Source organism: Falco peregrinus, chromosome 1, assembly GCF_023634155.1.
Source record: "Falco peregrinus isolate bFalPer1 chromosome 1, bFalPer1.pri, whole genome shotgun sequence".
In the NCBI taxonomy this organism is placed as follows: domain Eukaryota; kingdom Metazoa; phylum Chordata; class Aves; order Falconiformes; family Falconidae; genus Falco; species Falco peregrinus.
In genome coordinates, this window is record NC_073721.1 from 92,471,233 (window position 1) to 92,496,830 (window position 25,598).

General features: G+C 43.9%; 2 protein-coding genes across 14 annotated transcripts in view; both read left to right on the forward strand.

Annotated features, from left to right (window-relative positions):
- Window positions 1-8,749, forward strand: part of EML1 (EMAP like 1) — a 130,489-nt gene extending 121,740 nt beyond the window's left edge. For all 13 annotated transcript variants that reach the window (XM_055794299.1, XM_055794330.1, XM_055794312.1 and 10 more), the window contains 5 exons: window positions 419-516; window positions 642-729; window positions 917-1,012; window positions 6,757-6,887; window positions 7,182-8,749. In XM_055794299.1, the coding sequence (XP_055650274.1) occupies window positions 419-516; window positions 642-729; window positions 917-1,012; window positions 6,757-6,887; window positions 7,182-7,307 (539 nt within the window). In that variant the 3' untranslated portion in view covers window positions 7,308-8,749. The remainder of the gene's footprint in view (window positions 1-418; window positions 517-641; window positions 730-916; window positions 1,013-6,756; window positions 6,888-7,181) is intronic.
- Window positions 8,750-18,289: 9,540 nt separating this feature from the next.
- EVL (Enah/Vasp-like) overlaps window positions 18,290-25,598 on the forward strand; it is a 157,179-nt gene continuing 149,870 nt past the window's right edge. Inside the window, exon 1 of the mRNA XM_055794364.1 lies at window positions 18,290-18,487. Within this exon, the coding sequence (XP_055650339.1) occupies window positions 18,483-18,487 (5 nt within the window). The 5' untranslated portion in view covers window positions 18,290-18,482. The remainder of the gene's footprint in view (window positions 18,488-25,598) is intronic.

Below are 25,598 nucleotides of genomic sequence, written 5' to 3' on the forward strand. Positions count from 1 at the left end.
AAATACTCCATGAAACATTGGTAACACTGAATGGGTGGTGCCTCAAGCTCTGGTTTTCTTTTCACCTCCTTCCCTCCCCCACATGTTAATATGGTTTTACTGGGAAGAAAAAAAAACCCACAAATATGACTTAACAGTGCAGGTTGTTGCAATCAGGTTGGCCCTAAATGGACTGTAGCTGCTTCTAGCAGTGTCATGTGTTTTTAACAGTAGTATTTGCTGTATAAACTTGCTGGTTTGTAATCTTGAAACATACATCGATATCCAACTGAAAAAGAAAAAAATATGGTTTTTTTTTTCATTTTCAATATCAAGGCCTTTAAGAACAGTTCCTCTTGTCTGTGAAACACTTGAGTTTTCAAAATTAGCCTAAATTCTTTCTTAGGGGAGTAATTACATTTCACTTTTGTGTTTATAGATGGAAACTTCTTGGCAATAGGTTCCCATGACAACTGTATTTATATATATGGCGTAAGTGAAAATGGAAGAAAATACACTAGAATTGGCAAATGCTCGGTAAGTAACCTTTTTTTCTCCTTGTTCAATATTAACAACCTTAGTATGTTTTGTAGCCCTGTATTAATGTTGTCACATGGAAAGATACTGTTAGTGCAGTTAATACAATACTTTTCTCTTTGTAGGGTCATTCTAGCTTCATTACTCATCTGGATTGGTCTGTTAATTCACAATATCTTGTGTCTAATTCAGGAGACTATGAAATCTTATACTGTGAGTAAGAATTATATTTAGTCCTTTTGTGCAAAGTTCAGGCAGTCTAATACAGATTTAAAATTTAAATGAGATCATGTAACTGCCAAGGTAGACCATATGTTTTAATTCATCTGGTGCAATCAAAAACGTATACAATTTGAGAATTAAAAATGTTATCATGTGGTTGGGTTTTTTTCTTTTGTAGGGATTCCCTCTGCTTGTAAGCAAGTTGTGAGTGTTGAAACAACTAGAGATATAGAATGGGCCACTTACACCTGTACTTTAGGATTCCATGTTTTTGGTAAGTATCTTTCCTCTTAAAAGCTTTTACCGTTCTTGTTATTAACAAACACTTGGATTGCCATCATGACTATTCATATTTCAGGGAAAAATACAGAACTTCTGTTATGCCATTTTTATTACAATCTGTCCGCTTATTTCAATCCAGAAAGACTCTGATTTAATATTCTTGCTAGCTTCAAGTACAAATGTTAAATTACAACATAAGTGGGAGACAAGAAAGAAATCACACGTTGCCCTTTCTGTCACACTAGAGCTGCTTCTCATAATTTTGAATTTAAAGTGTCAGTTCTATGGAACCATCGTTTATTTAGGCAGCTACTGGGCCAAATCTCCTTACCTGAACCAGTTTCATTTGCACTAGTTACTGTGCAAACACAAAGCAGGTGATGGTCTCTGTCATTAAGTACTTACAATGTACTTTGTTACAACATATAGTGATTAAGTTAGGTGAAAGAAATGCAAGAAGAAAGAAGAAAAACGTAACAAAATCGGCATGGTTTGTTTCCACGGGACTTGTCTTTAGCCAGTTTTGAAGGAGCTGCTTTCCCCAGTGTGCTTTGAAGCTTGGTACTCATTTCACAACGCATGCGGAACTAGATAGATCATTGCAAAAGCTGAGTATGAGAAGCTTCAAATCTTTGAGTCCTTGAGATAAAATAGGAAGCCATGGTAGAAGTTCAGAGGAGTCTGGTTTAGTATAAGCAAGCAGTAAGCAAGGAAGATCTTCACCCATGTTTCAAGCAGAGTAAATGCAGTGATGTGTTTGAAGGCAGCCACAAAGGACATGTTTTTACAGCCTAGAGATGGATGGCAGTAGCAATATGCTGGGAGACACATTCAAATTTTGTATAATTTAACTGACAAGCAGTGCTTGGGTATTGCTATAACACACAGATGTAGTAAAAGGAAGAAATCCTAGAAGACTGGCAGCATGTTGACATAATGTGTTTCTCATATGAGGGATGATGGCCCTTATGCAGCTATTAACATATTCCTGGGGTCTGGGTATACCTCATACACAGCTACAGAGCTACGATGTCTTTGCATTCAGCATCACGGGTTCAGATATTCTGAGATGCTAAATAATTCAGGTGAGTACTCCTTACCTTATAATTTGGATTCATGCAAAATATAGTGCTATGAGAATATGGGACTGGTTTAGTGCATAGAAGGTCATAGGAGAGGAGTGTCACACCTGGGGTCCCGTCCCCCCCCACCTCCCCCTCGCAACAGATCAGCTTTTGGAGCTAGACTGGAACAAAATAATTTATTGGGTCAATGGGGAACATGTGGAAGCCTCGTATACCTTTTTATACTTACAGTCCCCCATGCTGAATTGGTTTATTGTAAGCTACAGCAACAACGATGAGGAATAAATAAAAGTAGCTGCTAATAGCAATAATTATCAGAATTATCATTTTAGTAGTTATAGAGATTGTGAGAATGTTCACCAGGTTAATGGAATTTAAAAGTAAAAGGATGGAACTTACTCAGAAATTATATGCAATGCACAAGGAGAGAATGTGGTGCCATACACAACGAGGATTCATAGCTACACAGTTAGGTTTAGACTGGGAAGTTACAAAGGTACTGCATGATAGTTATAGATTAAAAAAAAATAATATTAATGGTGGCAGGGTTATACTGTTGCCCATCCTTCCAGAAAGATCAAATGAATGGAATTTTTTAATAGCTAGCAGAATCAGTCAAATCACAGAAATAGCTGAGGATGTGAGATTTTAACTATTCCATTGTCTTTTGGGAAAGGAACTGCAGTACTGTGGCTAACCAGCAAGTACTCAAAATTCTTCTGATACAGGAAATAGATAAGCACTGAGAGGGGAGTTTCTTCCAGATTTGATTTTGGGGAGTTGGAAAGAACTTGCTGAGAATGCGAATGCATCTTGTGTAGGAATGACTGTAGAATTAGGGAGGCGTGGTCCTTAGTACAGGAAGGAGAAAGAGCAGTGAAATAAAAATAATGGACTTCAGGGAGGCAAACTGCAAAAAATCCAAAGCCCTGTTAGGGAAGATCTGAAGTTGCAGAAGAGGCGAGATGCGGCAGTTCCTTAGATGGTACGAAGCACACAAACTGCCATCCCAGAGGAAACATAGGAGTTGCAGCAAGGCACAAATTTGGTTAAGCTGCTGTTGACCTTCTGCAAGGAAGAGGAATGCAGGAAGTAGAAGCTGTTGGAGGACCAAGGCAACACATAAACAAAGCCTGAACAGAAATGCATACTTGTGACAAGCACAGAAATAATAGAAGGGCCAATGACAATATTGGTCTGCTATGTGGAAGAGAGAGATCACACTGCTAAGGCTGAAGTGTTAAAAAACTTTATGCTTTTTTTTTTTCTTTCTTAATATGTTTTTGTTAGAAGACTTACTACCATCTGATGGCTAACCCAGTTAGTGCCAGCAATGAAAGGCTAAGACCTCCGCTTTCAGTAGCAAAAGAGTAGACTAGAAAGTTGTTAGATATTCTTGAAGTACCTGAGTGTGATGAACCTTGTTGTATCTGTAAAAACCACTGGTTAGCGTAATTTCAAGACCATTAGTACTTATTTTCAGGACCTCATAGAGAACTGGCAAAGTACGGGAAAAATGGAGAAGAATGAATACAGTATCTGCAGAATCGTGTACTTACCTTCAGAGCCCATATGGAGAGGATAAAGTGCAAAGTTAGTGGCTAGAATAATAAATTGGAGAACCTCATAAATTATAAATGGGAAACCAGTCCAGTAATGTTACCAGTCACTCTGCTATTTTATTTTGGGGCCTCAGAGCAGCCACTATGAACAGTCTTCAGATGCTTGTCCAGATTGCCCCGCCAGGCATAGGATGAAGCAATCACACCATCCAGGATGTGAGGCTTCTCGTATATTGATTTTTCAGTAACTACTGGCTGACTGAAACTGGGGATATTTTCTCATACTAGTAGGACCACGTAAAAATCTCAGATAGTGTGAGTCGCACCTGCAGATCAACATAACCAGTGCAGGGGGGAAAGTGAACTTGGACCTGTTGAACACCTGTCTTCAAGCATGGGAACAGATTAGTCAGCCTGGAAACGTTTAGAGATGATTCAACTGCAAATCAACAGTATGTAAAGAAGTGTGTTCAAGGGAGGATTTTTTAGTGGTACAAACACATGTAAACGTGAAGGACTGAAGACTTTAAAACACTCACTGAGCTGTATGCTCTTGCACGAGCCATGTGCTGCTGGGTGTGCAACCAAGGCATCAGTTCACATCATCTGCCTGGTTTGGAAAAATTAGTATTTGAGTTAAAGGACAGGAACAGAAGAAATCTAAGATGCTGTGCAAAGCCTGACAACACTGCAAGCAAAGCAGAGCTCCAGACTGGTTGGGTTCAAAACTGGCTGGAAGACTGTATGCTGAATATTATGTTTGTTTGAATATATTTATTAATAGCAGGGATGATAAAATAGCACGTATAATTTGTAGTTGGCGTGAAGCTGCAGGATTAGCAAGTTGTCTTGAGAAATAACGGAATGGTATGAAAAAAGGAGGCAATTCAATAGAGACAAATAGTTTACACCCTTGAACAGTAGAACCCAGATGTACGAATACAAAACAGAGGCGAGCAAGCAAGAGAGCAGGTCTGCACGGAAAGATCAGATGACTCTTGCGTGCAAACTGAACGTGAGTCAACATCATTATGCTGTTGTAGGAAAGGCATTAGTGGGATCTATAATGAAAAGGATGCCATGCAAAATGTGAAGTAATCATCTATTTAAGAGTATCTGTTTCAGTCACAGCTGGAATAGCTGCTTCTGGTTTTTGCATGCTGGACCAACAGAAAATGTGCTGACTAGCAAGAATAATTATCCATCTAAATGTTGTGCTGGGAGAAGAGATGTAATGAATGAATTTTAGAGCAGAGGAGGAGAAAAAAGCATGGCATCAGTCTTCAAATGAGAGAAAGGAAATGGTCTCCTTTCACATCTACAGAGGATGAGAAGACAAAATGGACTAATTTTTCAGCAAAGGGGATTCAGTTTGTATATCAGACAAACTGACAGTGATGTGCAGGACTGAATTTTGAAAGAACACGGAGTCTCAAATTAAAACCCTGATATAATCCTTTCTTCATTTCAAAATGACAATCTTATTTTTTAAACCATTTCCTTTAGGGGTTATCTTCAGCCTGTCACAGTGACCTCTTGAGCAGACTCCTGCCTCATTTCAGCTAGCATCTGATGTTCATACAGCCTCCTTTTTGTCAAAGCAGTTATTTAAAACAGCTTTTTAGCGTCTCTTTATTCTACATGTTCGTAATTCCATGAATAGCAATTACTGTGTTTCTTCTTTGCACCTTCCTTTTCTTTAAGCCTCTTTTTTACTGTCCCTGGTCTAGCAGAGAGGTGTTTCCGCACACATCAGGAGAGTTAGGGGCAGCCCACAAATCAGTACTTTGCGTTTCATTTTATTCTATTCACAACAATTTGCAATTCCTTATAAAGACATGTTATCACTGCTTCCTTAGTGCTTTTGAATTGCGGTGCAATGATGCAAAGGCTGTATTTGGGAAGAATTACATGGGGATCAAAGGCTAGCTGTTCCCACCGTGCAGGGCAGGTGACCCCTTTGGTGTTAGGAGCAGCCCAAAGAAGGAGAAGCGGAGCATGCCTGCCCTGCCCACTGGCATCAGCAGCCTTCCAGGAGACAGGAGGGCAGGCAGGGGGAGCAGCAACTGTCTCATCCTGACCTGTAATGGCAACGAAGGAGGATGACGCGCTCAAGCGGCTGGGCTTCAGGGGGACGCTGCGGTGGCTGTGTGACTTAGCAGCAGTCACTGAAAAATCATAACACCAAGCCAAGGCAGGGTTTTTTGCCAAATTATAACAGGAGAACACACATTATAACTGATTACATCAGTAGTCTCTGTAAGTTAGGTACCGTTTATGTTGAGTAAGGATTAGATAAAATCTGACTTAGAAAAATCATAAAAATAACCCCACAGTACTGCATACCAAAAAAATGAAATTTCAGTAACAGGTTGGGTTTTATTGCAATTACAATTTATTCCAGGCAAGTACTCAGAGGCTTTAAAGATGTGGTGCATAGATTTGGTCCTTGCGGCAATGAGCTTACAGTTTAATTTTAGAACACCACTTTGTGCAAGAACAGCAAGGAGTAGAGTACGTGAGGAAGAACGGAGGCTTACTTACAGGAAACCAAAAGTGTTTAAAAAATTTATAGTAGGTTGAGTTTCGATCTATTAATAACTAAATAACATTTAAAACTATACAATTTCCTGTTTCATAGGTTTTAGATTTTAGTGATACAACAAAATATGTTGAATAATACATAGGTAGGTTTTTAGACTACACTAGTATGAAGGAAGTATGTTAGCTCACAAATAAGCAGAAGGGAAAATAAAAGTGTTAGCTGTTATTTTTCTTTATAACCATACAAAAACCCTTTTAGGCTCAGACACATGACCGTAAGTCACCAGAATTCTTTTTTTCAGAGCAAAAAGCACTTTGCTGACTAGAGGAAATAAAGTATTTGTTTATGTGCTTGATTTCCTATTAGGATCTGGTCTTTATCTGGTACTGAAGTATGCATACTGACTCGGCCCCAGTTATTTTTATAGTTTTATCTTTTTTCCTTTTTTTTTAAACAAGTAATCCTGTATAATATTTTAACAAAAACTTAAGCTGTCTCTTTTATTTCCTTTATAAAACCTTTAATTAGTCCCTCCGTGTTTCAGGTGTATGGCCTGAAGGTTCAGATGGAACAGATATCAATGCTGTCTGTCGATCACATGGGAGAAAACTGCTATCAACAGGGGATGACTTTGGCAAAGTGCATCTCTTCTCATATCCGTGTTCACAGTTTAGGGTAAGATATTTCCAAAAGCCTTACTTTCATAACTTGCACAAATGCATTAGATGTTGTTTTCCTATGTACACAAAAAAAAAAAAAAAAAAAGACAAAGGAAAAACGGAAATATGCATATACCTAAGGGATGGTCTTAAGGTTGATTGGGACTACGGTTAAATTTAAAGCTTAATTTAATATTAAAATACTTTAAGATTATGATGTGATGTCTTTGTTTCATTGTTGTATGAATGTTCTTTTATAACAATATGTTTTTATGACAGCTTATATTCTCACTAATATGGTGTTTTCTAGGCTCCAAGCCACGTGTACGGTGGACATAGTAGTCATGTAACTAATGTAGATTTTCTCTGTGAAGACACCCACCTCATCTCCACAGGCGGAAAAGATACAAGTATTATGCAGTGGCGAGTCATTTAAAGGAAACATCAGTGTGAACATACACAGTTGAGTCAACCATGCACAGAACTTATGTATAAACTGTATATTTAAAACTTAACAGTATGTTTGCAGTTTAGCCTGGTCACTGTGATTTTTGTTTAAAAAATTCTTACAAACCTCAGGAAAATTAAGCCCTGTGCTGGTTACCTTACTCAGTCTAGTGATTTCTTTTTTTTTTTCTCATTGTGTCACACCTTAAGGATGATCATTTTCTTTTCTGTTGTACAATATACAACGCAGTACAAGTTTAATATAAGAAATGTGGCTTGACAGTTTGCAATACAGTGGTATCAGCAGAATGTGACTATCTTAAATGTTTCCTATAAACACTGCTAAAATGGTCACAAAAATGCCTTTCAAAGACTGTATATATGTGCTTATTTGTTTCACTATCTACACTTTGTACTGTATGGCTACTTATTTAGAAAAAAACTATGACAATGTCGAGGTACCAAATTGTTTCTGATGGAGGATGATGAATAGATAGCAGAAGTATAGACCGAGATGTAAGATGCAAAAGTTAGTGTTCTAGACCTGAAAATGTGAATGCTGGTAAATTTGCATTCTCCTGGGAATAGCAGACCTTGCGTATCACCCGTGAGGAGTTGTGTTCCCCTTCAAGTGAATCAGCAGGTTATGCCTCAGTTTGACCTGAGTATCTCAGCAGGGTTTACAGATGTCTGTGTGGTTCAGGTATTCCATATGAGTTTAAATCAAAAACCTTTTTACTTGTGTATGAACAGTTTCTTTTGGAAAACAAAACAAAAAAGCTTGGCCACATCCCCATAATTGGTTGATATATTTAACTAATATGTATATTAATCAGCATGATGCTATATTGTACATGTATAAGATTTTAGCAGCTCATAACAAATGGTAAGGCAATCTAGCTTTACTTTTTTATGCTTATGGATATTGTATATTTGTATTTTAAGACCAAGTAGACCAAGTCTAAAGGTATCTTTTTAAGTGTACCATAAACCTGCAGAGGGTAAAGGAAGTCTTGGAAGCCTACATGAGATATTAATGTGTAACTTCTGGCCCCTGTGTTTTGTGCATGGATGGATATTTATAGTATGAAATAAGATTGTGTTTTGCAATGAAGTAATAGTGGAGGTGGTATAAAATGGTTAAGAAGGCCTTATCAATGTTGATTGTGACACAGATTGAAATGTATTGTTTACTTTGAGGAATGTATCTGAAGTATTTTAAAAGAGAGGAGTTCTAAGTGGACTCGAAAAAGGTAATATTAAAATTTTGCTTGTAATGGACAGTAAACGTTAATTCTCTGAACTCTAAAGCACTGGTTGTTTAGAGTGATCTAAATGAAATGGAATCAATAAATTTTGAAACTTTTTTATTACATCTCCAACCTCCTACACTGAAAGTGCAGGACACCAATAAACATGTATTAAAGTGAATTTTCAATGCATTATTCCTGTTTAGAAAAATACCTTTGTTTCAACACAGAATACTTACAGAAGAGACAGGCTTTTACTTAACGACACACATTTGTGATTTCTCTATTACAGCCACATTTGAAAATATTTGGGAATAAATTCTAGATTCTTGGGGGACACAATTTCATGTGTGACCATGACCCTGGGAGTGTGATCCATAATGCACACCTAGAGAGTGGAATTGCAGCTTCATGGCAGGGACGGGGACACCTACGACCTGCCTTGGTTCTGCCTCCAAGTGCACATCACTTATTTCCGAGCACTTGGCTGGTGGAGGAGTGTCATTCCACTGCAGAGCGTTACGCTCACGGCAAGAGCTCCTGACAGTTTCTCTGTGTTAGGAACTTGTCCTCAGGCAAGACTGGGGAGGGCCAGGGTTTCAGGGTCACTTTAACCTGACGTTATCTAGCACTGTCACTGAAGGAAGAGGTCTTGCCCCCAGCTGCTTCTTCCCATCACATGCAGGAGCACAAGAGTTACTGTGGCCACAGGGAGAACCCAGCTGGGACACGGACCCAGGTTAAAATCAAAAAATCAGTTCTTGGGTGAAAAAAAAAAAAAAAAGGCCAAGCAAGCAAACAACAACTACTACAAAACAGAAGAACCCTTTTCTCGGTTTCCTCATCTGATTTAGCTGTGCAGCTGTATGAGTCCTTGTACTGAGCTTGTGCAGAGGAAGGAGATGTGGAGAAGAAAATAAAAGAGAGATGGAGGAGCACTGGGACAACTTCTTGTGATGGCAATGTCAATCTCGCTCTGTGTGTGAAACTACAGCATAATATTCCTACCCTTTCCAGGGTTAATCCAATCCTAAGAGGTTGTAATACACAAGTGACAGCTCTTCTCATCTTGTCTGGGTGCTTGGTTGATTATGCCACAATACCTTCTGTTTATGATTTTTTTTATTTTTTTTTTTGCTTTTGCAGAGAGGGTGCTTGCAGGTTTTCTGCTTTCAGAATTGTAGGTGTTTTGTCATTACTTGCAACAGAGAAAACAGGAGCTGCAAATTGGGTTGGCTCATTTCCTTTTCATCCTTCTCCCATGGTGCTGCTCTTGGGATGTAATAACGTATTTGTGATCCTTTTCTTCATTTTAAACTATTATCCCTTACAAGAAATAGATGAGGAATCCTGCAAGTTCATCCCTAGGGTTACTGATCAAAGGGGATTTTCAACAATCCCATCCCATCTGTGCCTCTGCTGCTTCTCTAACTTTTGCTGTTAAATGTGTCTTTGTTCCTCTACGAGAACCTGATAAACGTTATTAGCTGAATTGGCAAACGGTGGGTAACATCTTGAGCCAGATATCCGTTTGACGACTGTTAAAGTGATTCTTCTTTCTTTATCCAGGAAATTCTACACAATTTTGCCATTGTTGTATATAATCTTCAGCTCTCCCCACTTCCACCCTTGTTCCTTAGTTCTTGCATTTATTTGTTTTCTTAGGAGTGTCCTCTTTCTTTTGTTGTTTAAAAGAAAAAAGCAAAAAAAGAAGGAAAGAGTTATTCTGACCTTTGCACATTTCATTCCATCGGCAGCATATGGGTCTCTTACACCTGATTCCTTCAGCTGATACTCGTCTGCAGCAGTTGGCTTCTCCTGCCCTTCCTTGTAGCATAAGGCTGGTTCCAAGTCCACGGCTGGAGCTACGGCCAGGCTGCTGCTTCTGCTCCTTCCCTCTTCTGATCTTGGCTGTGCCAGGTGTAGTGCTGCTCAAAGAAGACACTCATCTCTTCATGTCCCTTGTGTGTTGCTGTTGTCTACCAAGCGTTCAGCTACTCCCTTTCAACTTTCCTCTGTTTTTTCCTGTTTCTTGCTTTTTTCCCCGTTTATTTCTAGCATCGCTCATCTGCGACTTCAGCTTCCAGCACTGCATCCATCTCAGTTAGCCCTTACTGGCACATGTTGCTGCCCTTAACTGCTTATAAAACCAGCAGCCCGGCCTACCTCTCTGACCGTCTGGGGGCCGAGTTCCTGGTTTCATACCATATCTGTATCCACGCTGCTTCTTTAACTTGCACTTGCCAGTATCGGGGACAGCGCCTGCCTTCAGCCCCTTCCCTCCCCCCTGCCCACCCGCCTTCCTCGTGAGTGTCCCGAGGTGAGCAGCACTGGCTCCTTGGTTCTCGATTGCCCTCCATTTGTCTGTGGGCAGCCCTGTCATGTATTTCACATACTTACATTTTCAAAGATTTTTTTTTAGGGTAGGGATTTTTTTTCTCTGTTGCTCTATGGTGTTTAGCAACGGGATTTTGTGATCCTACACTCACTACTACAGTATGACTGTCGTGTTTGTCCAGAATGATGAGCATGCGTGTTCAGGTAACACCTCTGTGTCAGGATATTCAAAGTGATTAGCCACTGAAGTTGGTAATAGCTATTCTCCAAGTCTTAAATTTTTCAGAAAACAATACATATGCTTTCAAAAGACTTCTTCCTCCCTCTTCTATATGCTTAGACACAAGCATAGCTTCAATCTGGGTTTTAGGATCATCGCCCATTTTCAAGTAGAGGCTTTTCACTATTTTGTTTACCTCTCCTGCCTGTTTTTGTGTATTTATTTTACTCCCAAAGGACACATATTTGTATTATATCAAAACTACAGCCTTTTTCAACGTAATTCTGTATGTACTATTTGAATTACTGCCTGAAAGATGATTATTACATAGCTACTTTTGGAAGTGCTTTGTTTTGACAGGTTGTTGAAATGTGACAGGTATTAACAATTTCCAGCTTTGGTGCTCTACAAAAATCAATCACTGTATTAAAAAAATAAAGTAAAAAAACCCCAAACACCGCAGTGAAGAAAGGAGATAAATGTAAGAGAAAGTAAATAATTTTTCAATGTTAGTGAATTAAAAAAACCCCACTATTTCAAATGATTAAAAAAATCCTCTCATGAAGCAAGCCAATTTTGATAAAATGGATTTTTTTACTAGTCTAATTAATACAAGGTCACATTTCCTATGTGAAATGTTTGGATGAAATTTATTCTTCAGAAGAATTAATATTGAGGATATCATTTCCCTTCAAAATTATTCACGTGACAATAGCTTGCAAGGGCAAACAGACCCTTTTTTGCCAGGGTTGGCATTTCTCATTTCTTCAGACAGTGCTCAGAGAAGCAGGCGGTCTTTCTGCTGTGTTTTCTCCTCTGTCCCTGGAACTAGGGCTGTTGACAGATCTCTTGATTGCATCCTCAAAAATCCTGCAGATGGCAGGGAAAATGTCACTTTAATTACTAGTGAAAAGAACAGACTTACAAGAAGCCTAAACAGAAATCTTTCTCCCATTACTGGCCGGGATTCATAACGGTGCTGCAGCGGTCCGATGGGTGCTGCGCCGCTCCAGCTGCAGCAGGCTGCCCTGCAGAAGAGGTGCCCCAAGCCAGAGCATCTCCTAGCCCAAAAGGTGGGAGAGGAGGAACTGACCCCTAAGGGGAAGGACAGAATCACACCCAGATCTGTCTGCTTGTGGATGGAGGCTGCTGGCTGCCGGGTGAGTGAGTACATTACTGGTTCATGCTGCTGCTGGGAGAGATTGATGTTTCTCCTTAGCCATGCAGTTCTGCGGCAAATTCATTTTTCTTAGTGGAACAACTTTGCCCCCTCTGAATTCATTAAATAATTGTGGTGAAAAGTAAGTGATAATTTACATGTGGAGGTATCGATGACAGTTCAGCCAAAGCTGCCATCTGGCATGAAGTTTGGTAGACCTTATTTGTGTCAGTGGTGGTATCGATGGGCTCATCTGTGAAAGCCACTGGGGGGACCTTGGTCAATCAGGGTTACTCCCAGCGTTGTGGGTTCCCCTTGGTCTCCTGCCGAATGTGGAAGTCTAAGAAGGTGCCTCCTTTCAACAGAGCCACTATGCTCTTGGTGTCACCAGTCTTTGTAGGCACTTCTTTGGACCTTGCATTTTCCCTGAGTGGTTATTTGAGGTCGTGGACTCCATGAAAAGTGGTTCGTCCCCATCAGCTCCACAGTCCCAGTTTGGTGCAGGTTTGTTTTTACCAGCTTTTGGCTATCTCCATGAAATTAAATTAGACATGTCCATTCATTTGTAGCGGACATATCTGTACCTTAAAGGCTGCCTCTTTGGGTCTAGTCTGAGGTGCTGAGGTTGTAACCATGAGGATGGTGGCCTGTTTTCTGTGTCTCCGTGCAAGTGGATGGGCTTTTAGCAGGAGCTTCTAAGAGATGAACGTTTTTAAAATCTGACCTGTGGAATCACCTGGAATAAACATGTAGCCAGAGGGAAGTAAATTCAGCTGCTCTGTGGATTCTGGCTGTCAGCGCTGCGTGAGCTACGTTTGCTCCAGATTCCAGGTTGCAGGCTAAAGAAATCTCCTTCAGGCTGTTCAGTCATTATGGTTAGAAAGCAGAAATTAAAAAGGCTGGGTGAGTTCTGCAGCTATGTTAGATTATTGTAATTTGTCATTGCCTCGCATTGCCCTCGCACCACAGAGATGTGCTGAGGAGGGAACCGTCTCCTTGAGGCAGCCTGAGGAGAATGCCTCTCTCTACAAAATCAATTGCTTTGGCTGTTCGTTCTGGATCCAGTTTCTCATTAAGATAAATGTCAATGTTTTAGGGCTCCTTCCTTCCTGCCCAGCTTCTCCTTTTCAGCAGCTTTCATTGACATCACAATTTCGAATTTATGGCATCAGCCTATAGCCACACGGGAGGTTATTATGCCAGAGGTTCAAGTGTTTTGGCCTCCTTACAGCACCTAAAAAGAGCAGAAGCTGAGCTCTGAGAGTCTCTGTCTGTGGCTTGAACAGTTGGAGAGCAAGCTGACAGGAGGCTCAGTTGAAGTGAAAAGCTCTCTGGCATTTCCCGTATGCACAGCTCCCGTTCCGCAGAAAATCTGGCCACACGCGGTTGGGCAGCCTGGAGAGTCCCGACTATCTCTGACTTCACGAGCACAGCGCTGCCTCTGTGCTGAGATCTTTTGGGCTAGTTTTGCATGAGAACACTGCTGCTTTTGTTAAGGAAAAATCACCGAGGGCCTTGAACAGATAAGCCTGTCACAGGTTTCCAGGGCTGCCTGCAAAGCAGAGCTCCTCCTGGCTGCCTGGGAGGCTGCAGCTTCCTACTTCAGCCTTCCTAACCGTTGTAAACCCTGCTCTCCTGAGGTGTAAGGGGAAAAACAGAAGTGCCAGTGGGCTCCTCCCTTTCCAAGAGAAGGCACTGGCTATCCCCCGCCACCCTCCTGAGAGTGCAATTGAGCCCTTCCTTTCCTTGGTTCCCATCTTCGCCTGAGAAACTATATAAAACATAGAATAAGGCATATCAACATTGTATTTTTTTTCCTGCCTTCTCCTATACCAGTCCCCCTTCCTGTCTCCTTTCCCTTTTCCATTCTTCCCTCTCCTCATTTTCGCCCTCTTCATGTATTTTTTTTTCTCTCTTCTTGTTAAAAAAGATCCCAAACCCCTGTATTTCCCTCATTTTTCTCTACTTTCCATTTTCTTATTCCTTTTAGCTGCAGCGAGGTGTCCATGAAATTGTAAAACCAAAATCCAGCTTCAGTTTGGCCAACTTACGAATCACATCACCATCTGAGGAACAGTATTTTAGAAGTCAATGTGTATGTGCATTACTGGACATAGTATAATGAATTGGTATAATGAATTCCTCTTAAGGGTGACTTTCACAAGGCTAAATCCTCCATGCATAGGAAAACCGTTCCAAAAAAACGTGTGTTCAAAACAAGCTGTTGCAGACATTTATTTTCCTGGAAAAGAGCTAGGTGTTTTTGTGGACAAACCCACAGGAAAGCCTGAGAGTTCAAGAGAAAGCTCTGAGCTGGACCAATTCAGTGGGAAAAAAATCACCACCAGACTGCGTGCAGCTCTTGGCATGGCACGGACTTGCTGAGGAAAACAGCCGGATGACCCTGAGCTCCTGATATGAGGATATTTACAGAGGATGTTGCCCCAGGCTCTGTGACTGTTTGAGGAGGGCGTCCCTCCTCCTCCTATGAAATCCCTGAAGTGACAAGCAGTGCAGGCCTCTGGCAGGTTTTGCAGCAGAACCCGGAGGGTGCAGCTCCGTCAGGGTTTGCCACGCAGGAGGTCTCAGCCAGGAAAGACGTGGCCTTAGGGACAGCAGTTCTCTTGTGCAGGTCTTTGCTGGGCCGTGCAGAAGGATTTGCAGTTAGGGAGAGGTGCAAGGGAGGGCAGGAAGGTTGGAGAGGCCAGCAGGATGGAGATACACCTGGTGGGTGAGGATTTCCCCATGGGCAAAGAGCAGGTGGATCCACAAGACCACGGTCTGAGATTATACACGTGTTCAAACAAATGAGGAGCTTTAAGTGTCTTAGAAGGTGTATAGTTCTGATAGCAATATAGTGTAAGGTCTGTCCCAGCAAAACCATTATTACATGGTTCAGTCACATCTTTCTATCAACACAGTGACCCGGTGGACACTTGAGCCCATGAGCGCTGATGAAGAAGCCTCATGGATTCTGATAACAGCAAAGATTTTTAACACTGCTCTCTTGTTTCTGGGCTACTAGTGTCTGGCAAGATTGGCATCTGTGACAGTCCATAAAATGTCTTCTCCTTTTCTCTCTTCCTTCTTTATATAAGAATAAATAGAGCGGCCAATGTGGTTGACCAGTAACCTCACATACTCTGCATTTCTGCATCAGTTCTCAAACCACCTCACATGCCATTAAGCCTCCCAACCCATTGCAAAGGTAGACATTGCACAAGTTTACAGCCAGTGAGGTGTTGCAACTTGCCCAAGGACCTTTTCTCAGAAGTCAGTGCAGGTACAGAGCCAAGAGTGGTGGAAACCACCCCCGTGCCCTACCCGGTTGTTTGCAGTCCCTTCTGGGCAGCCGCCGGGGGCTGGATGTGTCAGTGCTGGGGCATGTGGTGGTTGGAGTTTCAGCTGTTTGTAAAGAGTCACGAGTCTCTCTGCAATATCAGGTGCCCCTTTATGCTGCACAGCCTACATACCCAGATAAAACTCTTTGCAGAAGACATTTTTGCTCTACTCTGGTTTTATATCTTAACCATGGCATGATTTACATACATTTCTTTGCCTATTTAATTTGTGTCTGTTATAAACCTATCATTTTAAGGAAATTACATTTAAAAAAACCCCAGATTATCAGTGAACTTACATGTGGATGTGCTCTTTTAATCATGTTTTAAGTTCTAGCACAATTACCATGAAACTTTCTAGTTTCATAAGCATCCTCCTTGCCTCATGCTGTCTCTCATATGTTGCATGCACGGATCAGTGACCCACACTCTAAATGATTAATCAGATGATAGTAATAAGAAAATGGGTTTTATTTTTGCTCATTGTTTCTTCATAAGCTTGCTTCCTTCAGCAACCTCATCACAGGTTACGTGGATGAGTTTCTCCAAGCCAGTGTTACTCGGGGGAGACTGCCTATCAGATCCATGGTCTGACACAGTTGTTTCTTTATACAAAAACATACATTGTGCCTTCTAGGAAATTTAGGATAATTGCTTATAAGAAAGGATTATAAGCTTTGGTTTCAAACAAATAAGGAGGCCCCTTAGTAATAGGGAGAGCTTCTTTAGGAGAGACCTTCTCATCTGAAGCAAGCTTAGATTAATTGGTGGGGTGATTTGGGAAAAGGATGGCACAGACCTGCTATGGGACAGGGGAAGCATGAGCTGGGCTCTGTACTAATGAGCCACAGAAGGGGTGGGGGTTCCCTCCCCCAGCCCTTCAGTAACTCTGTCCCTAATTATTTTCTTGACATCTTAATGATCACTGAAAACAGCAGTTATCAAATGTTCATTAGCCACCAACAAACAATCATGGCCTTGAATAAAAGGCATACACATTATTGCTACTATAGGTTATCTTGCTGTAATATTATTGCTGTTACTGTTGTAGTATAATTTTATTTGGTGTGGAGCTGCAGTAGGCAGCAGCAAAAGCTTGACAGGCCAGTGGTGAAATAGGTCTCTAGGGCACCAAATCTATGGGCTTGAGTTTTGCAACATTCATTCTAGTAGCATAAACTACTATTACAGTAAAAATAAGTGTTGTATTGGCTTGAATATGTTGAAACCTTAACTTTTCAGAGAAATAGAAATGTAAAGTATTAATATTAAAAATGGCCCCCACTGCTTTGCTCTGTACCTTCTGCACAGGCTGTGCCATGCCGGATTGCCTCCCGCACGGTCCCGCAGTCCACTTGCTCTGCACCACGGGCACATTCCCCTGGCAGCTGGCAGAGCCCTGCAGGCACACACGCTGTCCCACAGCCCACCTCCCCCGTCCCCGTCCCCCCCCCCCCCCCCGCCTGCACCCGTCTCACGATGCCCCGGCACACAGGGAGCAGGGCTACAGCTCATGGGGATGGAGGTGGGTCTCAGGGGGTCATCGGAGTGGCATTAATCGGGACACAGACACACGGAGGGAGGGAGGGGGCTGCAGAAACGCTTTTTGTTCCAGTCGCAATGCGCACATACAGGCTGCCTGGAAGCCCACTGCCTGCTGTGGGGCTGCACGGTCGTTGGAGGTTTTCTGTGTCTAGGTTGGATGATGCAGAAGGGGCAGAGACCTGTGGGAGATGGACCCATGGATTGTCAGTCTGAAGAGCCTTTACTGTTGAGAAGAGCACAAGTTATGGTGACCTATGCATGAAAGAGATGAGAAAAAATTGCAGCATGTGGTCCCTTATCATGCCAGATCCTTGAGGATATTAAAGCGATACTACTTGCAGTATCATCTTTTTTTTTCTAGTGGGTGGTGCATGGGAAGAGGCAGAGAGGTGTGGAAAGGGGCAGAGGAAGCTCCAGGCTCTGGACCTGCAATGAACGAAGCTGCTCCCACTGGTGGAGAACATCACCGTGTGCTCCGGGCTGTGCAAGGGGGCTGGCAGGAGGGGGCTGGCAGGAGAACAAGCGGAGGGCCGGGGACGGGACTGGCACGAGGAGAGGGAAGACCTGCGTGGGGGGCAGCCCAGGGCGCCCCGGCGTGGGGGGGGCGGTGGGTTCGGAGGATGGCCAGGCTGGCAGCAGGGAAGCCCAGCTGGGGCCAGCGGGAAGGGTGAAGGGGCAGCACACACAGCTGCCCCGCAGTATTCACGGGAAACACCATTCCTGGCCTCGCTTCCCCGCACAGAAGCACCCATCCTTACCGGGGGGGCTCAGGACCCCTGCCGCACTTCGCGGAGGAGGGGGCTGCCCCCGCGGCGCTGCCCCGCTCCAGCCGGGAGACGGCTCGGGGACGCGGCACGGCCAGTCCCCGCCACCGGAGCCCGCAGCCGCCGGCCGGTGCCGCGCACGCTGCGCCCCCGCTCCGCACGCCCCCGCCCCGCCCGGCTCACCTGCGCTGCCGCGGGGGGGGTGCCGTGCCGTGCCGTGCCGTGCCGTGCCGTGCCGTGCCGTGCCGTGCCGGCTCCCCCCGCCATCCCCCCGGCGGAGGCGGCGCGGGGCGGGGCGGCCCCGCCGCGCGTGGGAGCGGCGCGGAGCGGAGCGGGGCGGGCGGCAGCGGCGCTTTGTCCTGCCCACACACACGGCACACGCAGCGCAGCCGGGCGGGAGCCGGCAACATGGCCGGGCCGGCGGAGGGGCTGCCCGCCGCCGCGGGGCCCGGCTAGCGCCGCGGGGCCCGGCGCTGCGAGTGGGGCGGCGCCGCCGCCGGAGCCCCCCCCGCCGCCGCCTGGCCCCGGCCGCCGCCGCCGCCGGGAAGATGAGGTGAGCGCGGGCGGGCGGGGATGCGCAGCGCCCGGCAGGCCGCCCCGCCAGGGGGGTGGCCGCGGTCCCCCGCGGTGGTGTCACGCCGCGGGGAGCGGGGGTTTCCCGTGCGGGTGGAGGGCGGAGGAGAGGTTCAGCGGTGGCGGCGCTTCCGAGTCCTTCGGCGGGTGGATAATCCGGGTGGGTGGTGACATTTTTGGCATGTTTGACTGTCGGTGCCTAAATCCCTGTGACAGATTATCTCGGCGGTTACAAAGGGCCGTAAACGCGGTGGAAGCCGCGCTGGATGCGCCGGCGGGGACCCCGCTTACCGCCGCGGTGCCTTCCAGCCCCCGGGGCGGGCAGGGCGAGGCGAGCCTCGGACAGGGGTCCCGCCGGGGACCCGCCGGGCGGGGGGCGAGGTGCCGGGGTCGGGGGGATACCATTTCCCCCCAGCATTCAGCAGGGGAGGGGGGGATGCCATCGCCCCCCAGCATCCAGCACAGGTCGTGCCGGCTCTCCCGGAGCCGCTCCGCCCTCGCGCAGTGCGTGCTCCCGCTCGGAGTTTTCCCGAGGTCAGTTTGGCTGTTGTGAAGTAAAAAGCAAAATAGCCTGGCGCACGGCAAACCCGCACATTCCTGCAGGCAGATAAGTGCCTGGTGTTGGGAAGGAAGGAAGGAAGGAAGGAAGATGTTACTTGATTTGGTTCATACTCTTCCAAACCTCCCTCTCTCTTCATTTATACGAGAGTTCTCTTGAGCTGTCAGTACCTTGGAGCAACCCAGCCTCTGATTCATCTTCTAATACTAGTGATTCCTTCCACTTAATTATTATCTTGAGCACAGGAAAACTGCTTTGAGAAGCTTTAAAAATGGAAATAACATTTTGACGGTAGATACCGTTCTGTGGTGCCTGATCCCTGGGTTGCAAGGTTGGCATAGCTGCTAGGAAGTACAGTAGGAGTCTAAAAACCTTCGCCTGCATTTATAGTTGCATTTAGTCCTGACACTATTATGTATGTTGAAGGCTTGGAGCTGCATCCATTTATTTAGTCATTTATATTACCATTAGTTTTCTTCACTTGCTTAAAATTATGTTCCTGGGGGAGAGCCAAAAGCACATGAGCCTGCAGCGTCATGCAACTGCCTGGTGGCCTAGACCCCTCTGGTCTCCACACAAAAAGTTCATCTGCATCCGTCTCACCTGGTCTGAGACGATGCTGCCCAGACACCTCTAGAGATAAATCATCAAACACAACAGCTGGCAGCAAAGTCTTCCCTTGCTCGCTCCCATTCAGTCAGTAGCCCAGCTGCTAGAGCTCCTCCCCGTGCAGAAGGAAAGCTGACTCCTGAGCACATCTTTCACCCCTGAGGAAGCACCACAAGCTAGTCGGAAGGCTGCAACAATTTTGAGTTTCTCCTGCTGAAGGTACCCTGCTCCACACGCACTTCTGCAGTTGGTGGTTCTTTTTGTTGGATGAGGTAGCGGGAAGGAGAGGGATCCACAAAGACAGGCTGGGACTTGGGGTACCATAACGCACCCAAAGTAATCCCCACCGTGAGAGCTAGGGCACTCTCAGAGGAGGTGTGAGCTACAGGGAATTTTGGGAAGTAAAGGCAGCTTAATTCCAGGAGGAGCTTTGGGACTTCCCCATATCCTCACTTTTGACGGTGAATGGGGTGCTTCTCTAGCCTGGACACCTAACACCAGCTGCATCTGGCCTAGGTGGAGGAGCCGGTGTCCGAAGCTGGTCTGTCTGGGTGCTGGGTGCTTCTTTGTATAGCTGCCCTTTCCTGGTTTCCCCATATGATGGTTAGCATCTGCAGGTGCATCACACTTAAAATAGTCTTTTTTTTATTGATAGCACTTTTATACTTTAATGTGCATGCTTGGTTTTTTTGGTTTGGTTTGGTTTTGTTTGGGTTTGTTTGTTTTGTTTTTTATTTTAATGAATTCCTGTTTTTAAACGTTTCCATTCTGAGTTTTTTTCCTTGCATATACAGACATTACTGAATAGGCTGTACTTGTCAGTAAATATATGTCTGCAAATCATCTAAAACCTTTTCCAGTATCAATTTTTGTTTAATAAATATAGGCCAGAAGACCCTGGCAGGCTATACAATCACTAAATAAAAACCTTCTTAAAACATTTGCTTAGCCATGTGTGGTTTATTTATATTGCTTTTTGTGGTGAATAGATTACAGTGCTGTTCTTTGCACAATTGCATTTATGTGATGGTTTCCATTTTTTGATAATTTCTTTATGTCTTCACTTCCAAGGTATGAAGTGCATGCATAGTGGGCCTACCACAGGTCTTAGTAATAAAACAGATTATAATAGATGTTCTGTCTCGAAAGTGGATTAGGATTCCTGGGTGGAAAATGCTAAAGTGCAGGGGTGTTATTACTTCTTAGTATGTAAAACTACTGCTTTAGTACAACAAATGTTGAGGTTATTCTACAGCAGATACTAATTTCTTCTTGGAACTAATGCAATTAGCTCATATTTGGGGAAATGCCTATGAATATTGCTGTGGATGAAAGTAAGATTTTTACATTCTATCAAGCACAGGTGTAACCTTGTATTTCTTAGTCACACATATAGTTTATAAGGCATCTGTTTTTCAGTGGTCTGTGTTCTTAAAAATAAAAACCAGCTATAGCATTTTGGGTGTATCCCTGAAAAAAATCATCCCTGTCTCTTTGCCATGGCTGTGGTGAGCATAAGCTGGCTCTTTGTGCTGCGGTCCCAAGGCAGTGATGTGTGGGAAAGCCTTCCTTCAAGCACTTTGTGTTTTTCTAAACAGAATATACAGTGAATATCCAGAGACAAAAACAACCTCTAAACAGGATTATTCAGATCAAAACTATACCTCCTTACTTTTTTGTGGTAACTCATGCTTTAATTTAACCCAAGGTAATGAGTTTAGTACAGAAGTTAGTGGGAAAAAGTGTCCCTTAGCACTTTAATGTTTGTAGAGTTCTCTAGCTAAAGTCAGCCTTTTTGTTCCGACATTTCTGTATATCTGCCAACTGGAAATCCTAAAAAGCTGCTGTATTTAGCCCTAAGTTAAAGGGATGGAGCAACACCCTGAGAAAGAGAACTGAATAGTCATAGTATAAACCTGTTTTAATAACAGCAAGCATATATACATCATTCTTCGTAAGTCTTTTGTTTTCAGACATAAGCAAACAAAGTCTTTACATTTGTTCCAATAAACAGAATGTATTCAGCATTTCATTGCCTTCCACATTTTCTGTTCATTAAGCAAGTTCATGAGATAACTCAAGAGTTTTGCCAGCACTTTAATTTGCTTGGAGAGTAGCTGGAGCTGTATGTATGCGGTGTGATTTTCCAAGTCTTATTTTTCTTTACTATTGAAAGAAACAGTATCTGTTTGCATCTGTAACAAATTAGAGAGAACGTGTTGTTTGTGTTTATAATGTCATCAGAATTGGGGTTATTGACCTCACTGGACTAGTAGCCTGTGTAGCCCAGTGTGCTGTGTCCTACAGGAAAGTAGTAGCATCCCCTGAGATGGATAATAAAATCAAGTTGTCTGTAAAGTTTCATTTAACCTTGTCACTTAGTAATTGATTCCTGAGCTGGAGCAATATGCTTGTAACTTAGCTAATTTTAGTTTAATTTGAAAACTCTGTCCTGCCACGTTCTGACTCCTGCTACGTGCCCTGGTACTTGTCACACCACCTTCTGCCACCAGGCCTTTGGGTACGTTTGGGTTTGCAGCCTTTCAAGCCAAAGCAGCGCTGCGCAATTCTGCCAGTGTCACTGGATGGGGAAACACCCAGCCCCTTTGGCTGTTGTGATTTCATCAGCAAAATCCCAAGTGTGGATACTATGCTGCTGACAGAAAATTGTTTTTGTTAGCTCAGCTTAGATCTTTAGAGGGGTAGTTTAGTTCTAGCTGCAGACAGACTCCATTGTCAGCAAAGCTGGGATCTCTGCTGCAGGTTGCACCATGCTGGCTATGGCCACGCAGAGGGAGCAGGAGTGGTCCTTTGGGAACCAAGTGATGCTGGGTTTCCATCAATGTACCCTTGCTGTCAGGACATGTGAACAGGCAGGCCAGCTGTACCTCTTTCATGCTAATTGTTATTCTCTATACTTAAAAAAATAAACTTATTTTCCCCTCTCTAAAATAAAGCATAAACTCTAGACTTCTTTTTGTGCATTCAGGGTTTTTTTTGGGAGAATATTTTGTCTTGTATTCCTGTAGTGGTATAATTGAGGCTGAAGGTAATCTTTCAAGTGTGTGCAGGTCTGTTTAACTCAATATTATGGTTTTGTGTGTCATGTCACTTCTGTCCTTTCCTGGACCACTGAGACTGTGTTAAGCAACAAACACTGTCATGAAGAACAGCTCCATTAGAAGTGTGTCATGATTAAAGGTGTCTGCATGGTCTTTGTACGTGGCTAGGTGCTTCACCTGGTAAGTAGTAAATTGTAAGAAGTAAAATGCTTCTCTCTCTGTATTTCAATATTTGTAAGTATTTCTTGTAAGAAATCCTCAAAATCTTTCCAAAAGTGCAAACGTAGTTCAGGCTTGTATAATTTCCCATATCTGGCAAGTTAGCAATTTTGTGATTTCTTTCCTTTTTTCTTACTATCCATCATAGTTTCTCTCAGTTCTGGGTGCTGTGTAAGGAGCAATACTGAACCCCTTCAGGAAAATTTCTAAAGCTGCTGCCAAAATAAAATGAAGTCTGACTAATATTCTGTCCTCATAATTACAGAATTAAAATAAAATATGTTGAATGAGCTATAGGTTTTCTTTGTCTGCAAAGGTTGCTATAGGTATTTCAAGTTTCTTTGCTGAATCTGAATCTTAGTGTCATCTCGTTTGCTTTCTATTTACATTAAGAAAATACTAGCTGATGTTTTGGTATTGTCCTTCATTGCAGTAGATAAGCACTAAAATCAGCTCCAGTGTACATTGCTCTTGCTTTGACAAGAGGATGGGGAGTTTTGGGATGTATTTGTGTTTTCTTCACAGCTACTGCAGAATGTTAGGGATCCACAGTGCTTCACCCCCCCATTTGTCTTTCTCTTTTAGCCTTGTCCCTAGGTTCAGTTTCTCAGGAGCAGGGGGGAGAGGTGGAGTAACTGTGCCACCTTTTTCTTCATCTCACTCCGTTGTTCGCCCTTAGGCGTATTTCATCTGCAGTCGCCTACCCAAGACTTCCATTTCATCTGCTTTTTGATCTAATGTGCCGTAACGAGGGGAAGCGACCAAAAGCTGCCCTGCTGCAGCTGAGAGCTTCCACCAAGGCGCATTTGAAGCACACACCAGTACGGCCCCCATCGCCGCAGGCATGTGCCCATGATGCAGCCCAGGGGGAAGACACCAGACCTCCAGACAGGCTGCCGTGAGGCCCCCGGGGTGTAAGTCATGGCACCACACAGCCTTGCTTGGGTTAATTTACCGTGTTCCTCTCTGATTAGCCCACGGAGAGCTTTGCACTGTAGGGATAGGCTGTTTCCAGGTGCTTGGGCTGCTCCATAGGAAGCGGAATAACCTGACGGTTCATTTGGCACGTTCTCCCGGTGATAGCTCTGTCTGTGTTCACGGGTGCACGCGCACATCCCCCAGTAACTCCCAAAGCATGTTTCAGTCTGGGCTGTGACCGTGTGAAATTGAAAACCGTTCGAATCGGATCTTTTCTTTCTTTTTCATTCCTGGGGTATTTAGCACCAGGACGTTTCTTCCCATGAGACTTTGCATTTTTGTGTTGAGGAAACACTCAGAATGGTATGGACAGTCTTTCCAAAACGATTCTCCACCTGAGAGCTATAAAAGCGTTAAGAATATCTATTTTTATTAATCAGAAGAGACAGACTGGGCAAGTCCTTACCAAAAATTTGAGCCTGGAAACTTCCTTCACATTTCTGACTGTCCAAAGTGCCATTCTGTAACATCAAAACAACTAGTCAAGCATTACATTTCCCTGGATATTTCACAGTCCTGGAGTGGGAGAGACATGAGGGCCAGAAACTTAATTTTCCTTCTTGATGCAGGCATTCAAGCCTTACATTTGTTTCAAGTTCGGTGTTAGTTTATACGTTTTCCTGAGTTCTGGTTCCTGCTCCCCTCAGCGATGCCAGCTTTGCCTTTTGTGGTTTGGTAGGGTGAACTGGATCATGAAGTCTATGTACAAAGACAGAAGAAAAGAAAATTCACACTTGCCGTACACAAAGGATGTATATATAGGGTAGGAGTGAGCAAGAGGATGAAAGGTTGAGGCAGTGCTCCGTGCCACCACCAGAAATTCTCAGGAAACCATTTCTCCAGGGAACCCTATTAATACAGATTATAATTTGGCTTTTACTGTGATGCTGCTCCTGCTTTTCCTCTTAACCACTGCAGACCCTCCAGCTCAGGCTCCCCAGTGCTTGTGCTAAAACTGTGTAGCCTAGCTGGTAGCGTGGATGAGCATTTTCTGACTATGGTATGTTTCACCTGAGTTCATGATAGAGGTGCTTTTCCCCTTGAGTTATATATACTGTTGACCTTTCTTTGAACATCTTTCTTCACATCACTAAACCTCCCTGCCCGCCTGAATTTCCTGCGGGCTTTCCTGCAATCAGATAGTCAGCAGTGAGGCTGGGCCTGTTGGATCGCATCACAGGACCACGGAGTAGTTTGGATCAGAAAGGACCTTTGATGGTTATCTAGTCCAACTCCACCTGCAATGAGCAGGGACATCTTCAACTAGATCAGGTTGTTCAGAGCCCCATCCAGGGATGGGACATCCACAACTCCTCTGGCTACCTATTCCAGTATGTCACCTCTCTCATCGTAAGAGTTTCTTCCTTATATCTAATCTAAACCTACCCTTTTTCAGTTTAAAACCGTTGCCCCTTGTCCTGTCAATACAGGTCCTAGTAAAAAAGTCTCCATCTTTCTTATAAGCCCCTTTTAAGTACTGAAAGGCTACCTTGAGGTCTCCCCGGAGCCTTTTATTCTCCAGGCAGCTCCCTCAACCTTTCTTCACAGAAGAGATGTTCCATACCTCTGACTGTTTTCATGGTCCATGTCTTTCCTGTGCTGAGGGCCCCAGAGTGGGATGCAGCACTGCAGGTGGGGTCTCATCAGAGAAGAGCAGAGGGAGA